Source organism: Sphaerodactylus townsendi, linkage group LG07 (assembly GCF_021028975.2).
Source record: "Sphaerodactylus townsendi isolate TG3544 linkage group LG07, MPM_Stown_v2.3, whole genome shotgun sequence".
NCBI lineage: Eukaryota > Metazoa > Chordata > Lepidosauria > Squamata > Sphaerodactylidae > Sphaerodactylus > Sphaerodactylus townsendi.
In genome coordinates this window covers 121,745,161-121,765,462 of record NC_059431.1, presented here as the reverse complement: position 1 = coordinate 121,765,462, position 20,302 = coordinate 121,745,161, and the positions used below count along the sequence as shown (strand labels likewise).

General features: G+C 44.2%; 1 protein-coding gene across 1 annotated transcript; it reads left to right on the top strand.

Moving 5' to 3' along the window:
• Positions 1–211: 211 nt before the first annotated feature.
• RIMKLB (ribosomal modification protein rimK like family member B) lies at positions 212–17,991 on the top strand. The gene is made up of 5 exons (XM_048504460.1): positions 212–221; positions 1,524–1,754; positions 11,027–11,113; positions 12,525–12,728; positions 14,160–17,991. The coding sequence occupies exons 1-5, from the start codon at positions 212–214 to the stop codon at positions 14,621–14,623; spliced, it is 996 nt and encodes a 331-aa protein (XP_048360417.1). The 3' UTR covers positions 14,624–17,991.
• The last annotated feature ends 2,311 nt before the right edge of the window (positions 17,992–20,302 follow it).

The following is a 20,302-nucleotide window of genomic DNA, read 5'->3' as shown; positions in this document are numbered from 1 at the left end:
GGCCCAAGAGTAGGGCGATCCCATGCTCTCCTCACCGCTGGTGCTTCGTGCGGCACCCAAGTGAGGATCGTGTCAGTCGGGGACGGGAGCATCCTTCTCCTCGTCTCCTAAGTCCGGGTCACGGGGCATCTCGTCCTTGTCTGGAACTCGCCCCGTTCCCTCATCAGGTTTGCCAGCCGGGGACCCGCCTGCAGCTCCATCCTTGCCGGCCATGGATCCGAGTGCGGGTCCAACTGGGAGATCCTGCTTAATGTCAGACTTTCGAACGTGGAAATAACAGAGACCGTAGGAAAGTCCAAAAGCAGTTTATTCCAGGTGATGCGAAGAGTAACAGTGTAAAGCAGGATCTGAGCTAGAGAGCTCAGATCCAGGACTTATACCTTTTAATCCCCCCCCCCCCCCGTTTCGCCCCACACCAAATGTCCATTACAGTTTCTATTACAAAGCTACAAAGGACCTGGGAACCTTTCACACTTCTTTGAAGATGGGCTGGAGCCAGGAGATTGCTAACAGGAGATTGCTAGGAAGGGAAGAGGGAAACAGGAAAACAATTGCAAATCACACACAGCAAGACATCAACATACTGACAGGCATGGTCCTGACAATGGTGAGGTTTCTGTGTTGATTCTCCTGGAGTTAACAGAAACCGTTGATACAAATGAATACTGTTCTGATTTATTTGGAGACTGGGGGCGGAGGAGGCACTCCATTGTTTCCAGTTCTATTCTAGCATTTTGCCAAAAGTGCCTTCTACCATTTATATCTGCTATGCAACTTGATTCTTTTTCTAGACACTGCTAATTTGGCCAGGATGGTCTATTCTAGAGTAATTTTGAGGCTAATTGAAATGTGCTTCATATGTGCTTTATGTCCTTGCAAAAACATCCGTTCATTCGAACTGCTGTGGCTCAGCATGTAGCAAGGCTGCATCGTTGTCATTGTATTGTATCAGCCTTGGAACATCTTCATTGATTGCCACTGGGTCTCTGGGCTCAGTTTAAGGGCCTGACTTGAATATTTGAAGTGCTTCACAGCCTGGAAGCTGAAGGACTGTCACTCCCCGTGTAAACTTGGATGCCAGCTATGCTCATCCAGTCCCCTCTGACAGTGATGTTAGGATGATGGTGGGCTCTTCCAAGACTTGTTGGGTAGCCACAAGGATGTGCTGGAGCGGACTGTTGTAAAGAGATTTTATTCAGTTGTGCTGCCTGCTGAGGTTTTTGCTGCTAGTCAGGACTGCCATATTTGGAAGTTGTATTTGCCCGGGAAAGAACCTTGCAGACGCCTGTGGGAGGTTGTCTCCGGAGGATGGGTGTCATGTCCCAAAAGGCCCAACTCCTTTGCTAGGTAAAATCTTGCAGCTGACAGCATTGAACGACTCCAGCCTGCTGCTATTGAGTAAATAGTGTATGTCCATGGGTGACTGGTGAATGAAAGTTATCCCAGAAAGCTTGGCCTTCTCTGTGTTTTGTTCTTGAGTCTGGATTCTGACCAGACTTCCCATCTGTTTCTTCTTTCTGTAGGTCTTCGAGTTAATGGAGAACTCATCACTGCTTATCCGCAGGTAGTTGTGGTTCGTGTGCCAACACCATGGGTCCAGAGTGACAGTGACATTACGGTTCTTCGTCATCTAGAGAAGATGGGCTGCCGGCTGATGAACCGTCCTCAAGCCATACTCAATTGTGTCAACAAGTTTTGGACATTTCAAGAACTGGCTGGCCATGGTGTACCTCTTCCTGACACTTTCTCCTATGGTAAGTGGGATGTTTTGGGAAGTGCTGCCAAATTGATTTAAAAATCATTAGCAAAATAATTTTTCTCAGAAGAATTGATTTGAGTCCAGTAGCACCTTCAGAGTGTCAGCTTTCAAAAGACAGCTATGTCCGATGAGAGGAGCTCTGATTCTCAACACTCTTGTTGATTTCTACTTGGCTGCTGGACTCAAATCTGATTGTCCTACTGCAGACCAACGTCACTGCCCTTTCTGAAAGGATGGTTGTTTTAGCCTGTTAGAAAAGAATCTCCAGCAGATCTTTAGCTTCAGCCCATGGAAGCAGAGGTCATCATAAATCCTTTAGCCATCCTCCCTTATTGAAATTAAGCCCACAGAAGTATAACTGAAAGGGCCACTTCTCCATTGCTCTCGATCCTTGTCCCCCACCTCACTCCGTTGTCTTCCTTGTCTACAGCTCACAAGTCTCTTCAGGCTTATTGAGACCCTGCTTTTAAGTGTTTTGGTATTTTTTGTGTTTCTTTAATTCTCAAGTGCTAAGGTCCCTTGCTGTCTATGGGTAAGGCTTTTTCAGTAGGCTGATTAAAGACTATAACAATAAATTAAAGACCCCATATCCTGTGCCTCTTGATTCTTGCCCCCCACCTCACTCAGCTGTCTTCCTGTGAGCTCTTCAAGGTGGAGACTCCTTGTCTGGTTCATCCAAGAACAGTAGAGCTATATAATAATAATAATAATAATAATAATAATAATAATAATAATAATAATAATAATAAACGCAGAACTTGGAATAGACAGATATTTCAGTGGCCTACTAGATAAATTCTGTGGTTTCAGATGTACATTTGATTTAAAGGTGTGGTTTGGGTAAATTTGCCACTTGTTTTGACATTTTTTATTTATAAAGGATTAATAGCAATGTGTTTTTTGTAACAAGGATCGGCAGTCACATCCTTATTTTGTGCAGATTAAGGGCAACATCTCTTTTGGTTTCACCTCTCCTCTCCCGTGTGCCTTCTCCTCGGCAGGTCAGCAAATGCCTCTTTTCACTTGAAGAGAGGAGGACACTTGGAGAGATGTGGTTATTCTGCCCCTAATCCCCGGAGGATGAAAATAAGGTTCTGCTGCTTCTGTCTTGAATGAGGAGGGTCTGCGGCCACACTTAGTTAGTTTCCTGTTTCTTCTTTGAGCACAGGGCAGAAAGAAATCTTTGTGGGTTTTCTCTCCAAACTTCTACGCTGCTTTTTTCTATGTGTGCCATCTTCTTTCTTCAGCTATTCCTCTCTGTGTTTTCTGGCATTTTTTTAAATAAAAACTTCTTGTCATCCACTTGACATGCTGACCTTTAAGTCCATAGAATCATAGAGTTGGAGTCCAGTCTCCAGTTGCCTCAGTCTGACTGCTTGGAGATTTGGTAGGAAACTTTTGAGTTATTTTCAGAACAAGCCATCTAGTGAAAAACCATATTCTAGGCAATTGTCAGACCCTGGGTCCAAAAATAATAGAAACTGTAGATTTGCTCTAAAGCCTTTATTTCAAAGCGAAAGGTAAACATCGGCAAAGACAATTCTGGGGCTCCCACGCAAACTACTAGCCTCTATTCCCCAGAGCTCCCTGCCCCCTTGTCATCAAACGGTTGACTCTATTCCCACTACAAAGCACCACAGGGCTGAGAACAGTTCACACATGATGAGAACAGCTCTTCCGGGCTCCCAAGGCCGCAGGCAAAGGAGAGAATGGTAACTGGACACCTGCAGAGAAGAAAGCTACACAGTCCCCTTTGCAAGTACCTGCCACCACCAGCCGTCAGGCACAGGCCTGACAGCAATGCGACTGCACTTGAAAGGCTGGTGTTATGTGGAGGTCTTTGTTCTGTGCCACCAAACTTACCTTTGGTAGCCATGTTTCTCCAAGGTGGCCACTCTCAGAGCCTGAGTCCTAACAGGCAGTGCAGACAAGTACCTTCAATTCTGCCTCTTGCCAGGGTTTATCCATGTCTCAACTTCCTTGGGTGAAATACCCCGACACATTCTCCAGTAATACACCTCTTTCCATCTTGGAGGCTACATGTTATCTAAGTTTGGCCCAAATTCCCTTTGAAACTCTGTGAGAGAAGTTTCACTCTAGTTCTTTACTGTAAAGATTCTCTTTTTATGTCCACCAGGTGAGTATCACAATTGGGGCACTCCCTGTTGCCAAGAGTCTCATGTGTATATCAGAAACATCAGGTAACGCTCCAATCTGAGCTCACTTTCACACCAAAAGTCAATGTAGTGTTCTGTCAGTCTCAAGAACTCAACATCCTTTGTTCAAAGTCTCTAAGGAAAAGTTGCATTTCCTGGTCCTCAGAGAAGCTTTCATATATATAAAACAGGCACATCTGTGTGTGTTAAGAGTTGTCAAGACGCTTCCAACCTATGATGACCTCGTGAATTAATGATTTCCAGAGGTCCTGTTGGTTTGTCTATCTTGAAAACTGAGGACTGGGTCAGTCCATCACATGTTGGGTCTTCCTCTTTTCCTGCTGCCTTCAGCTCTTTCTGGCATTGTAGTCTTTTTCAGGGAGTTTTGGCTTCTCATGGCCTCAGTTTGGTACTGTGTGCTTTTTGGGAGACTTCAGGCTTGATTTGATATAGAAACCATTGATATGTGTAAAACTCTCCAACACCACTTTTCAAACTTTCTTCCTGTCAGCTCTCTTTGTTGCCCAACTTTCACATCTATACATAGTAATGGGGAATTCCCAGCAAATTTCTTTCAGCAGTTGAGCCTATCCTATTTGACGCTTATAATCAGTCTGTGAGCCAATCAGTGATACGTTTGGATTGCATTGAACAACCTGAGCAGCTGTCCAAATGTGCAGGTACCTCAGAAGATGACTCACAGGTCATTGGGGGATCAGCAGAGATTTAGGTTCTAATCCACACACTCCTCCCCAGCAAAATAGCTCGACAGTGAAGTTCTCCAGGTTGGGCAGGTACAGAAGCAATGGTTTTGATTTCTTAATTGCCGAAGGAAGAGGAGATAAGGTTCCTAACCACCCCCCCAGCCAAGCTGAGTAGAGACCAAAACAATTCTTTTGAGCCTCCCATTGCAAAAAGGAAGAAAGGAAGAGTTCATTTATCTCCTTTTATCTGTAGCCCAGGAAGACAGCTTAAGGAGAGGGGAAGGGAGATTTAAGGGATTTCTGATCACTTACCTCCAGCTCCAGCAAAATTTGTTACATTTCAGCAAATCTAGGAGGCAGCAATGTTTCTTAATGAGCTGCAAGTTGGCTCCTGATCCCCCCCCATTTTTTTTAACTTACAGAGCAATATTTCCCCAGCAGGAGATGATCCCTCATCAGCTTTTGATGGCTGCAAGTGTCAGACTCTTGAATGTGGAAATAACAGAGACTGTAGGAAAGTCCAAAAGCAGTTTATTCCAGGTGATGCGAAGAGTAACAATGTAAAGCAAATGTAAAGCTCTCTAGCTCAGATCCAGGACTTATATCTTTTAATCCCCCCCCCCTTTTTCTCCCCACACCAAATGTCCATTACAGTTTCTACTACAAAGGACCTGGGAACCTTTCACCTCTTTGAAGATGGGCTGGCACCAGGAGATTGCTAGCAGGAGATTGCTAGGAAGGGAAGAGGGAAACAGGAAAACAATTGCAAATCACACACAGTAAGACATCAACATACTGACAGGCATGGTCCTGACACTCCGCCCTCCTTAAGACCTCCCCCCCATTTCGGCCGATCGGGGTAAGCCCGGTGAAACGCCTTCACCAAGCGAGGGGCTCGGACATGTACGGAATCGACCCATTCATCGTCCCCAGCCGGGAAATGGGTCCAAGTGATCAAATACTGCAGCCGTCCACGATCCATCCGGGAGTCTAACACCTCTTTCACCTCGTGGTGAGGCTCACCCCCCTCCGCAACAGGGGTGGGCACCGCCGGACAGGGGTGCCAGTCATCCGGGGGAGGCGCCTTCTTGAGGAGGCTGCAATGAAAAACAGGATGTACAGACTTCAAGATTTTAGGCAGCCGTAACTCGGCTGTCACATCATTAACCACTCTGAGCACCTGCAAAGGTCCAATATATTTTTTCCCAGTTTTCTACACCCCTGCAGACCTCGCAAGTTCTTGGTGGACAAAAACTGTATATACTCGTGTATAAGCCGACCCGTGTATAAGCCGAGGCACCTAATTTTACCACCAAAAACTGGGAAAACTTATTGATTCGTGTATAAGCCTAGGGTGGTAACTCCAAAGCAGGTGAGGGCAGGGAAGAGCCAGGGCGCCCGCTCCCCACCGGATTGCTCCCACCCCCGCCTCCTCCTGGATCTCTACAGCAGCCTTAGCTCCCCTTGGATCCCCTTGGCTGCTCTGGTATTTCCTTGCTTGCAAGCAAGGAAACGCCAGGCAGAGCATTCACCTGCTTTTGGAGTTTCCTTGGTTGCAAGCAAGGAAACCCAAAAAGCAGACGACTGCTCTGTCTGGCATTTCCTTGTTTGCAAGCAAGGAAACACCAGAGCAGGCAGGGGCAGGGAAGAGCCGGGGTGACTGCTCCCCCCCGCCACCTCCCAGATCCCCACAGCAGCCCCAGCCCTTGGCCAAGCAAGCAAGGAAACCCAAAAAGCAGACGATTGCTTTTTGCAGAGCAGGCGGGGACAGGGAAGAGCCAGGGCCACCCAGGACGCCGGGCGCAAGCCTGTAGGGGGGCCAACAGGCTCCTGCCCACCGCCGCCCGTCCTTCCCCTAAGTTACTCACCTTTTCCTTTCCTCGTGTCTGTGCGCTGCATAGGAACCACCAAACGCAGCGCACAGACACGTATCAAAGAACACGAAAGGCACTGCAGACTATTTCAGCCAGAAAAATCAGCAATAGCAGAACACATGATAAACCAACCTGGACATAGAATATTATTTGAAAAAACAGAAATTCTGGACCACTCTGAAAGCCACTACGTCAGACTACACAGAGAAGCAATTGAAATCCATAAGCACATGGACAATTTTAACAGGAAGGAAGAAACTATGAAAATGAACAGAACTTGGCTACCAGTGTTGAAAAATACTAGAGTCAAGACAGTGTCTAACCAGCTCCACACAAACACAGGATGACCATAGACAAAAGAAACAAAGGCCAGGATACTTCTATTCAGATGCTCCCACCAGTGACCTTGCTATCTCCAGTGTTACGCCCATGCTATAGTCTTCATTGTTACTCATACTTCTATTCAGATGCCCTCAACTATTGACCTGACTGCCTTCTTTGTTACTCACAGACAAGGTTTCTCCACCCACCCTGGACACTCCAACAGATCTATATACTCCACTTGCTTTCCCAACATCAGATCCTCTGAAGATGCCAGCCACAGATGCAGGCAAAACGTCAGGAGAGAATGCTGCTAGAACACGGCCATACAGCCCGGAAACCACACAGCACCTATGTGCTGAAAAAGTCGGCTTATACGCGAGTATATATGGTACATCCAATCCCCAACCGCAAGGGTGAACGGCTGCCGTTTTTTATTGGCCTGCCGCTTGTAACCCTGCTTGGCCTTCTCCAGGGCTAACTGCATCGGGCCCCACGTTTGCCAGATAGTCTGCACCCATTCCTGCAGTTCCATAGGCCCCTGCTGGACCTTCCCCAGGAAAGGAAACGGCTTAGCCGACTGTCCCGAAACAACCTCAAAGGTTGTTCCTCAACTACAAAGCAGCCTTCTCCTCGTCTCCTAAGTCCGGGTCGCGGGGCATCTCATCCTTATCTGGAACTTGCCCCGTTCCCTCATCAGGTTCGCCAGCCAGGGACCCACCTGTAGCTCCATCCTTGCCGGCCATGGATCCGAGTGCGGGTCCAACTGGGAGATCCTGCTTAATGTCAGACTCTTGAACGTGGAAATAACAGAGACCGTAGGAAAGTCCCAAAGCAGTTTATTCCAGGTGATGCGAAGAGTAACAATGTAAAGCAGGATCTGAGCTAGAGAGCTCAGATCCAGGACTTATATACATTTCGCCCCACACCAAATGTCCATTACAGTTTCTACTACAAAGCTACAAAGGACCTGGGAACCTTTCACACCTCTTTGAAGATGGGCTGGCGCCAGGAGATTGCTAGGAAGGGAAGAGGGAAACAGGAAAACAATTGCAAATCACACACAGCAAGACATCAAGATACTGATAGGCATGGTCCTGACAGCAAGTAACTTGTTCCTGTAAATACACACCAGTATGTAGCAAACTGCCAAACGGCCTGTCATTTAACTGGCTGCATGATCACCACTGGCAAACAAGAAGCAAGCCCAACTAGCAGGTGCTCATGCATCCTTTAGTTGCAGCCCATCATCAAAGTGAAGAAGGTCCCAAAAAGTGACTTAGGAGATGAACTGGAGAATGTATTCCCATAACATATTCTTCTCAAGGATTTTAGGTGCCTGAAGGAGTTGTGGCGCATTCAGTCTGGACTATAGCTGCCTCAACTCTCTTGAACACAGTCACCTCATTATGGGTCTCTGAGTCCACATTCTGGCCTCAGTTGATCTGATGTTCGTATAGCAGAACCTTCAACGATATGGCTGACAATGCCATGTGATTGGTAGTGGGCAGTGTTTTTCCCTGATGGTACTTGGTAACATCCCAAATGTCTCACAGTGCCCTCCACCAAGTGAAAGCACTGAACTTCCTATGAAGATTCCTTTACATTCAGGAAATGAGCACAGACATTCCCTGACATTATAGTCCCTGTCTGATTGTTGGTATGTTCCTACTGTAACGAACAGTCTGAGTCCAGGCAAAGTAACTACAAACAGTTCTTTATTCACTGTAGGCAAGGCAGGAGAACTCTGGGCTGCCAGAGTTCAATCAGTAGTATAAAACCAGACATTTCCCCCACCCGTGCATAGATTTCATAAACAAAGAGAATTCACACAGAAAGAAGCACGCTAGAGAGATAGCACACAGACAAGCATATCTCGGCCCGGCTTGCAAGCCGGGCAAACCACCAACAGAAGAGTTAGCGTGCAGAGACGGGTGGGAACCAAGGTCAAAACACCCAGCACTTGACACCTACAGTGTTACCTGTTGATTGTTACTTATTCTGTGTGCTGGTTCAAATCAGTTATTTACCTATAAGATGATATCCCAAGTGTCTCACAGTGCCCTCCACCAAGTGATGACAACTTCTTTGGGACACACTTTGCAAACAACAGAATTAGTTACGGGAGTCTTCCAAACTGAGGCTAGTGAGCAGGCTATGTTCTGTCTTCGGGGATTCTGGGTTGGAGAATAACCACACTTGGCAAAGCATAACTTCTCTTTGTGAAAAAGGAACTTTTCATCAGAAATCCATCATTCCCATCTGTTCCTTGAGAGAGGGAAAAGGCTCATGGGTCTGTTTAAGACAATGATATTTTTATCCCAGGGTGTGAATTCTGACTGTATGTGTACATTAGTCTGAAGTTTATTTCTCCTATAAAATATTGGTCTCTCCTCCAAATGCCAATTGTGAATGAATACATAAGGAATACATAAGGAATAGGTATGATTTTGTCTTGCTCTGCACATCTCTGGACTTTCAGCATCTATGCCTCCAGCCTTTTCTTCTCCATTTATTATTCTGCTGACACCTAAAATTATCTTCCTTTGACTTTACAACTGTGGCAGTACAGTGAGACAAAAAGCATTAGTTGTAGGGTAGCAGCAGCTTTGGTTAAGAGACCTGCAGTCATGGTCCCTCTTATTTTGGGGTGGGTGGGTGGGTGAGTGGGGGGCTGTGGAGAAGGAGTGTAGCAGGGTTTTCTAAGCAGGAAAATTTCCCAGTTTTCTAAGTATTCAGTTCACAGCCTGGACCAAACCTTGGCATTTCTGGTTTGTTTTGTTCCCAGAAAAGAGAGTGTATATGATGTACTTGATTATTATGATATGATAAGCCTGCAAAATGTTGGTTTGTGATTTGCAATTTATCTGAACCTTTAGAATTTATAAAGAGAAAATGGAGGCAATTAAATGCGAGTTAACTGACAACTGTTACTCATTTGACTTCATGTGCTATATGGTACTGTAGTGTCTGAATGCGAGTTGCGTGCATTGTACAGAATGCCTTTAAATTGCTGGTTTTCTCAGTGAGCTAAGAACTGAAGCAGTGACGAGGAAATACACTTCAGTGAATCTGGCACAGAGAAAAGTGTGTGCTTGGAATTGATCTTGGTGCATTTATTTTGTATTTGGCAGTCAGCAACTGAATGTGAAATATCGAATAAGAAGCCAACCTCAAGAAACTGAGGTTCAAAACTTCTGGGCAGAACTCATCCTTGAATAATTATTGTAAATTTTGCAAACTTGGGTTGGTGGAGAGATTCTAGAAGACTAAAATGTTTTCCCTAGATCCATTTTAGATGAAAAGTTTGACCTCGGTAGATGTAATTTTGTTGTTCCGGTGCTGGGGACCCCCAGTCTTTTTGAGCCTGTGGCACCTTTGGAGTTCTGACACAATATGGTGGGTCAGCTGTAAAATGGCTGCCACATCTTACCTTCAGTCACGCAGTAAAAACCCTTGTGCTGTAGCAGCAACTGCTGCCAAAACAAGTTTTTAAAAAATCTGTACAGCCAACCAGAAGGCTTGCTGGGTGAAACCTTCCCTTCCTGCAAACACTTGGCAAGAAAAGTGCTGGTGGGTGCCATGGCACTGATCTCGCATCAGCTAGACTGGGTCGTACCTTCGTGTCAAGGCATTACACCCTCTCATTCTGCCCTCGGAAATGCAGAGACTGGGATGGATTTTGTTCATTCAGGAAAGGGCATAGAGTTTAGGAATATGTGTGATTGGTGTGCGCTGTGGTGTGTGTGTGTGTGTGTGTGTGTTTTAAACCATTCTCTTAATATTGTAGAATTTTTTTGGTGGGGAGATCCTTGTATGGACCTGAGAGAGCTTTACATCTCCATGTTTCAACATCACTTTTCTTAGGGAGGAGCCAGCAGATCCGTATTGGCAATTACTTTAACCCCTTAAATTGCATAAGAACAGAGCACAACAAAGCTAGGTTTTGAAAACAGTTCCATTTTTTAAAAAGAATATTTTTATAATAGCTCTCCAAAAGATATGGGACAGCCTTATTTAACTGAGGAAAGATCTTTTCATACAGTTGACAGCCCTGCAGGAGTTATGAGCCACGGTTTCTGACGTGAAGATGGGCGAGGTGTGTGTGGACGGGACTCCCATCCCTCAGTCATTGCCCTTTGGACTCGGCTGTCGCTGAGAAGTGTCAAGGGAGTATCTTTAGTAACAAGTAATTATTTTTTTCCCTGTCAGGCGGTCATGAACATTTTGCCAAAATGATTGATGAAGCAGAAGTTTTGGAGTTCCCAATGGTTGTGAAGAACACTCGTGGTCATAGAGGTATGTTGCAATGTGTGTGCAAATTACTATAGAGTGGTAAATAAAGATTATGCTTTGTTTAACACTAAAGGGACCTTTTAAATTCCATTTTACCAGGGAAGAAATACATAACTACAGGGGAATCAGCCCTTCCTCACATAATAAACCAATAAAAATTATCAACATGAGGATAATTGTGTGATATTAATAGTTACCTAATAAGAAAAATTTCATAATTGCACAATTGTTTCCATTTTGAATCATTTTCACAATAAGAGAAATTAAAATTCTTGTTCTTCAGCTGTAAAATGGGTATTGGCTTAGTTTTTCAGTAATGTCAGTTTACATTCATATTATTCAATATTGCTTTTTATTAATAAAACTCTTTTCATTTCCTCTATGTGCAAGCAGAATACACTCAGTTCAGCTTTCTAGAGAATCATTTTTGACCCCTGTATGCTTAAACTTATACATGAAGCAAGCATTTTCTGTGGTTTATTTCATGGTGTCTGACTTGTGTTCTAGTTACTATATTGTAAAAATCTTTAAACCTACTGTCTTATCTATGGATTCCACATGTTGTACAAAAACAGGGATGGATCCCGGCTTAATCCCAGTTTAATCTTCCATTTGTTCTCCAGAGATGCCTTCTTAGCCTACAGAAAGAAGGCAACAAAACTGGCCTTTTGTGCAGGCCAGCCAGTAGTACATGGACAATAATTTGCGAGCTACTTTATTTTAACCATGGTTTCGTATCCTGTCTGAATCGCTCCTGCGTGCTCATTGAGTCGCCACAAACATGTGATCGTGCGCTCGTCTTTGGGTTGTGGTTGGTGAAGCTCTATTCTCTGTACCTAGAGAACCTCAGGTCTGTTTTGCTCAGTCCTCTTGTAACCTGGTCCTACCAGAACAGCATGAAAATGGCACAGTCCAAGATTGAAAGATGCTGCCAAAGATGCTGAGAAATGGAATAAAATGAAATTGTGAGTTTGCTTTTTTTAAAAAAAGAAAATGCTACTTCTGTTACAGAGAGCCAGGGTGGTGTAGTGGTTAAGGGCAGAAGATTTTAATCTGGAGAATTTGGTTCAATTCCCTGCTCCTCCACATGAAGCCTGCTGGGTGACCTGGGGTCACTCACAGTTCTCTGAACTATCTCATCCCACACAGAGGCAGGCAATGGCAAACCACCTCTGAGCGTCTCTTGCCTTGAAAACCCCACCGGGATTGCCATAAGTCAGCTATGATTTGACGGCACTTTCCACCACACTTCTATTGCGCTTGCTGGTCCCACAGAGGGCTTTGAAGTCTGTTACGGCATTCACTCATACATACATAGAGAGTATTGCACTCATTTCCTTTTTTATTTTCTTAGAAACGGCATACTGTGCCTATTTCCGTGACCTGCTTTTTCACTGTCTGTGCTTTTCTGCAGGCAAAGCTGTATTTCTAGCAAGAGACAAGCACCACTTGGCAGACCTGAGCCACCTAATCCGTCACGAGGCTCCTTACCTATTCCAAAAGTACATCCAGGAGTCCCACGGCAAGGATGTCCGTGTCATTGTAGTGGGAGGCCGTGTAGTGGGTACAATGCTGCGTTGCTCAACAGACGGTAGAATGCAAAGCAATTGCTCGCTTGGTAAGTGTGCACATCTGGTCTTCCATGGCTGCTGTGATGGCCACAAGGCAGAGCGTCAACCCTCATTCAAGTGAATTATTTTGTGCAGAATGCTGCTTTAAATCCAGTGTTGTGGGGAAGATTAAATCTACCACTTTTTAATTGGGGCTAGGAGTGGCTACAGGAGAAATGGAAAGTACATTTAGGACAGTGATGGCGAACCTTTTTGAGACCGAGTGCCCAAACTGCAACCCAAAACCCACTTATTTATTGCAAAGTGCCAACACGGCAATTTAACCTGAATACTGAGGTTTTAGTTTAGAAAAAATGGTTGGCTCCGAGGCATGCATTACTCGGGGGTAAGCTTGGTGGTAGAAGGTGGCTTTGCTTTGAAACAACTATGCAACTCTTCGAACGGGTGAATCACGACCCTAGGAGGGTTTACTCAGAAGCAAGCCCCATTGCCAGCAACCAAGCTTACTCCCAGGTAAAGGATCGTGCTTTAGTTCTTTGCATGAAAATCAGTGGGGTTTAACAACGCTTAACAGGGTTCCTACACTGCTTCCCCAAAACTAGGTCTTAGGTTTAATGCTAATAATTGAGCCCAGTGGCCCAGGCCAGCCTAGATATGGGGGGAGGGGGGGCACTCTGACTACACGTGCCCACAGAGTGAGTGCCACCTCTGGCACCCGTGTCATAGGTTTGCCATCACTGGTTTAGGATATGATCCAGGGAACTGCCTTACAATTTTAGTTTTCATGGTTATATTTAGTCCTAGTTGCCAGTGATACTTTATGTTTCTTTGGGAGTTTTTTGTTGCCCTTCCTATGTAAATATAGTCTATTTATCTAAAGTAATCAGAGCTCTTGTACTGCAAATCAGTCATTTTGAATGGACTAGCATTGAAATCTTAGGGGAGGGGGTGACATGTGAAACTCTCAGGAGGCAATGTGACCCCAGGCCTGGTGTTAGGGGCATTTTCGCTGGTGCAGAAGCACGGGTGGGGAGCACAGCTCTGAGGTGCTGCAGGGGGGCATTCCCAGAGGCGAGGTCAGCTTTCGTTGGTTTCCTGAGCCCTTTTGGCCTGGAAACACCTGCATTTGCCAGCTCAGACTTACACCTGCAAAATCATTGGCACAACCCATTGAGCTGCATCGGGGGAAAGACAGCATTGCTTTCAGCTCACTGTCTGGCGTGGCAAGCCTCTTGGGAGGTGTCGCAGCTGCACAATCCCTGGCACAACCCCCCCCCCCAATCCCTCAGGATTTTGTTGTAAATTATATGAGATTTGGACGATCCCTGTGCTTATTCATGGTGGCATTTGTCTCCTCTTGGTAACATTATTTAACTCTGGCAGACATTGTTTACGTTTCAAAATGGTTCATTTGAATTTGAACTGGGAAAACTTTCTAGCCCCGCCCTTCAGGTGAATCTTCTGTCTCCTGTCCCCAGGTGGCATCGGGATGATGTGCTCGCTGAGTGAACAAGGCAAGCAGCTGGCTGTCCAGGTGTCTAACATCCTGGGGATGGATGTGTGCGGCATCGACCTCCTCATGAAGGATGATGGCTCGTTCTACGTCTGCGAGGCCAACGCAAATGTAGGTTTCATTGCCTTTGACAAGGCTTGTAATCTAGACGTAGCTGGTATCATAGCGGACTATGCCACTTCCCTCCTCCCCCCCGGTCGCTTGACGCGACGTATGTCCTTGCTCTCTGTGGTGTCCACGGCTAGCGAGACTAGCGAGCCAGAGCTGGGCCCTCCAGCTAGCGCCACCGTCGATAACATGAGCGCTAGCTCCAGCTCTGTCGACAGCGACCCTGAAACCACAGAGAGAGAGTTGCTCCCCAAGCTCCCGGAGGGTCTGTTCAACATGAACCAGCTAATAGCCAATGAGATTAAGCTCCTGGTGGAGTGACGCCACAAGTGTGTGTGTGTGTGTATATATATATATGACCAACTTTCTTGTACATTTTTTTTAAAACAACCAACTTGTAGTGCTGTTTATCGGAAGCGACTCATGGAGGTCAGGGGAGAGGTTTAGCCTGGGGATGAAGATCAAAACACGCATGTTCTGAGAATGCTGCTGCTTTTGCTGCTTACTAAACTTGCGGGACATAACTTTTAGTTTATATTTCTGGTGGCCAACTGCCATACCCAGTTTAAAAGCCTGTATTTGTGGGGGGGGGTGGTTTAAAAAAACCCCTTCTGTTTCCTTAGGGGCACCACTATGACCTTAACACCCACTGCAGAGCATGTTTGTTCATGGGGTACAGTTTCAGCTTGGTAATGGGCTATTGGGGTTTGACGGTTGAGCTCTCCAGAGGCACCTGTGAACCAACGTGTCTGCAAGTCATTCGCTCACCGTGTTGGAGCTCAGCCCTAATAGGTCACTGTATGTCCCTTGCTGGATGTTCCGTAGTCATTGGGAGTGGGGTTGGGGCAGCTTGTTTTCCTCCAAAGGCACAAAAGACTGCCTTTCCCACACTTAGTCCAGATGGATCTTGTAGGCTCCTATTTGTGCCACGCAGCCCACATCAGCCCCCCCGGGGGGGGGGGGGTTCCATCCATTCAGGCACTTTAGTCGGGTCTAGCATTTTATCGGTTCAACATGAGCTTTTGAAGCAAACCTGCGACTTCTGCAATTTCAGTATTAATAAGCAGGTTTGTTCCATACTTGTTCATATTTTTTTAAAAAAACTAAAAGCTTCCTTGAGGAGAAAGGATTTTAGTATATGGGTGTGGGTGGGTTTAAAAATAATGTTAATTCCAGGGTGGGGCGGGAGTGGGGGAAAAGAAAAGACGTGTAAAAATTTCATCTGTGCTTATTGATGGCAGAAATGGCTCGTTTCCCTCTTGCACGGAAGGCAAAGATAAACAGCACTGTTCATGTTTGGTGTACAAAATAATGTTTAATCCAATGTGAAAAAATAATTACACTAGTTTAAAACGAATGTGCATTGACTTGTATTTGTTAGTGTTTTAGTCCTTTTTGCAAGATATATGCTATGTTACTGTTACATTTCTAATACATGCTCATCCGACACTCCCTTCTCCACGCCTGCATCTTTAACAGTGGCCAAGCAGACCCTGCGCTATTTAATGATAACAATAAAAATCTAGACATCTCTACATCTTTATTTTTTTAATCGTTACCCAGAAAAACTTGGGAGGGGTGTGGAGGAGGGTTCAGGTGTTTGCAAATTTCACAACTGCTTTGGAGTAACCGTAACCTGTTACTGCTGTTTGTATTAACTCACCTTGAAAGAAAACATTAAAATCCTAAACTAGCCTGACTTCTGAAGAGCGAGAGAGGCTGAATTTCATTTCAGGAAACCATGCAGGACACTTTTCTTCCATTAAGGCCCAGCCAGAATGGGAATATGATCTAAGGCCTCAAAGGAATATGTGGATCTCAGGCTGTTATGTATGTGTGTGTATTTTGCTTTGTTTTGTTATTAGTTTTTTGTTTTGTTTTTTGGTCCATTTGGTTCGTCACTGTTTTCCAGAATGCCTGGTGATCTTTTCTCCCAACTTGGAAATTTCTGGCTGTGCATTTTCTTATTAAATTTGATAAAAGAACAGAAACAGCAGCTGCGGGTCTCTATTAATAGCCACACTTTCCTCCTCCTCCTCACCCACTTCTCATTTATGTATTTTGCTTGGGGTACATATAGAAGAGCCTCTTGTTTAAAACACACACATGGTCACACAGTAAAACATTTGCCATGGAAAGATGGTTTCTGGCGGGTGGGCCCCGCGTGTGTGCAGCGCTGCTTTTATTTGGATGCTTCAAGGGAGCAGTTTCCCTTTGCCCTCCGAGCTCCACCCCTCTGGCTCATCCTCTTCACTTGGCTGCTTACGGGCATTCGGACCTTTAATACACACCACTTGTGGACGCTGTACAGAGAAACGACAGGAGGCACTAAACAGAACAGTGTTCAGCCGCTTTCGTGGAGGTCGTCTCATCCTATTTGTACAGTTTTTTCTTTTTGTTTAAAAAAATGTAATGACTTTTTGTAGAATTAAATATTATTATTAAAATCATGTGGAAGGTTGACTGTTGGCATTAGATGATGAAGCAAACAGCCTTAGAGTGCCCATGTTGAAACAAAAGAAACTCCGGTCTACCTTGAAATTTTTAAAAAATCAGACATGCTATACAAACTGTAACCCTTATCAGTGCCTAGGCTGAGAGAGTTGTTCATTTGTGGAGGGTTTTCAACACTCAAATGTATGTGTGTCTCCTAACATGCAAGTTCCTCTGAAAATCTAGTTGGGTCATATTTTCTTCTTGCTTTAAAACTTTTAGAGAGCAATCCTAATCAGATTTCCTCAGAATCCTACTTACGTCTGTCCAGTGGAGCTTACCCCCAGGAAAGCATTCTTAGGGTTGCACCGTCAGTGTCTTTCAGGAATATGAGGAAGGGATTTGCCCTCTGTTAGCTGACAAAACATAGAGATATGTGCACCACTCGAAGAAAGCAAGCAGAGCAAGCCAGGGAAGCAGATGGTAGCTCCTGGATGATTCTGATATGGGCCATATTGAGTTCCTACGTTGGTTTTCACAGCTCTCACATTCCTCAGTTTCTTAGATCCATTTCACAGCAATGTAACTGAAGGTGAATGAATCACATGCGACATTCTCAAGCACACAGAGAGAAGACGTGAAGGGCTTTTAGACTTGGGTTTGTCTACTTGTCATGGGTAGCTTGTTGCTTGCACTGTAAGCCTCACTTGGTATAGTCCAAAGCTGATGTTGGTTACTAAACCTCACTGCAAGTCTCCTGTCTAAAGAAACAAGGCTTATAGAACCCTCCTCTCCTTGCCTGCCCATGGTAGCTGCTTCAGGAAAACACCTAGAGTGGGGAAGATGAGTAAGTTGTTAAAAGAAAAATCTAATTGCCTACCATAGGTAAAGAACATTGCTTGTGCTGACCAGGGTATAGTTCCAGACAGGCTAGTGTTACATGTCACACGAGTACTGCCTTCATGTTGGTAACATTAAGAGCACCCACATTGCTGCTAAGCATTTGACAACTGATGCTGAAATGAGGCATTAGTGCAATAGAAACAGAGGCAGAGACTGCCACATGCTCTTAAAACGGAAGCAAAACAGCAGAAGGTGGGAGGAAAATCATTATATGTTGAATCTCTTCACAGACAAACTCTGAAAATAAAATTGTTATTTCTATTGTATTGACTTTTTGCAGCTTTGTGTATATTCACATTTTTATCAGTTTAATGTTTTGTTACCTTTTATAAATCATTCTGTGATATTCTGGAGCACTGTGATCAGTAATGGATGACGGAAGGACAGCACGCTTACAGACTGCTTTTCTGGTTGCTGGGCCACGTTTGCCTTTTGAAGCTATACGCTCGTATCTTGATGACTTTGCCCAGCAATGCATCCTGGGGAAGACCTGCTAAGACAAATGCTCTGGACCTGCAGTGCTTATCAAAGTAGATATGACTAGAAGGGCTGCGCTGGATGCCTCTTAGACTCAGTGTGGAATTAATTACTTTTAAGTTTCCAGTAATCTTCCTAGTTTAAACAGCAACAATGAAAGAGCCCACATTGTGTAAATTTGTAAGGGCTGAAATCAATATGTACAATTCTTTCTCATGGCTCACTCTTTTTGAGAAGGTTTATGAGCTATTTGGCTGGTGTGAGAATCACGACCCACTCCTGTTCTGTCTATGGAATTGTAGGTGCTCAGACAGGTAACCACTGCTGCTACTGTCTCTTTTTATTTTTAATTTTTTTACTGTTCTAGGAATGTCTAAATTGTTGTAGGACTTATAACCTAATATTGCCCCTTTCCTTTGTTTTTTTTCTCATTTTTTTATTTGATTCTCTTAACATTGGAGGGGGATTTCTGGGACATTCCGATGGTGGCTGAACCCACGGTTGGAAAGTTCCATACCCTTCCATGTTCTAGCTTTCAGTTGAATGTCTTTTATTTGGTTAATGCAGTGTTGATACGTGTTTTGGGATGGGAATATGTAATTCTTAACAGTATTCTGCTATTTTATATACATATATATATATATATACTTTTATACATATATATATATATATATATATATATATATATATATATACATATATATATATATATACTTTTATACATATATATATATATATATATATATATATATATATATAAAAACATATTCACACATCTTGTTATATATATATATCTACGTATCTACATATATTGTTTTTTTAAATGGTTTTCTAACAGTTCACACTTTCTTACTGTTCTTTGCAAAACTTTTCAGGAGCCAAAATAAAGTCAAACAATCCAGAGAAAAACTTCCCTTCTCCCCTTTCTGATGGCAAGAGAGAGAGAGAGAGAGCTTGTGAAAATCCATTGAGAATGTTCCTCCCTAAACTTTTCCCCCCTGTGGTAAAACAGTAAATGCAGCTGTTTGGTGACATCCAGATCCGACCTGTTGGCAGGTAACTTTCAGCTCTTTTGATCATCCCGTGTGTTGCTGACTTTGCTTTTCCTTCTTTCTCTGTCCTTCCTAAGAACTCTCCTGAAAGGATGAAGCTTAGAACGCTTTGTCCTTAGAAGGGGAATTCCGCTGCTTGCTCTGCTTTTGGCTTGAGGCAGATTTGAATGCATCTCTGAGAATTTCTGTGCCCCGGTGTGGCAAGGATGAGTTGAATCCACAATTCTGACTGGAAAGCAACAGTGGGGTGGGGTAACATCTGTAACTTCTCGCCACCCCTTTCTCTTTTTTATGTGTGCTTTTGGCTTCAGCTTTTGCAGGGGTTTCCTGCTTTCCAGGGGTACAGTCAGTTCAAAATAGTTTGCATCCGTTAACAACAGGTATGAAAAAATGGCCAATAAAAGCTTCCATACAATTTTCCTAACATGTTACGTGTGGGGTGGGATGATTACATCCCTTTGATTCCTGCATTGGAAATAGGAACCTTTTCCCAGTCAGTTTTATTGTGTTCTGTTCACTATGTTTCCCAGGCAGGAATGGCTCGAGATTCTAATGATTTCAGTACTTTGTAAAGTAGTTTATTAACAGCCTGTATAAAAGCATAACATCAAAGTTGTGGCAAATACTGGAGGTATTTGCTAATTAGAGCAGAATTGTTCACATAAACACTTCAGTAAATACTCTTCATTGTCACTTTTAATATTCATGTTGCTGCAAAGGGGCTGTTTGTGTCTGCTAAGGAAGTATTCGTTTATGTAAAAAACATTTATCTGTTTTCACTGCTAGGGAAAATTATGTGTCTTTGCCCATAGAACTTTGGAACTATATATTTTGAAAAAGTTACATTTTAAGTAGACTCAAATTCTGATTAAGGACTTGTCTTTTAAATGGATGCAAGCTTTTACCTTTTTGTTTCTCTCCTCTCACCACATCTGACAAGGCTTATCTCGTTGATGCAGCTCTGTGCAGTGGCTGCATGTGAAATGATGGGTGTAATTTTGAAGCAACGGGCTGTGTCTTGTAGGTCTGGGGGGGACCAACTTTGTAGATATTTTCATCAGATTCCCCCCCCCACACACACCCCTTTCTGGTGATTTGCATAGAGGCAGTGAGGACTGTATGGTCACATAGTGAT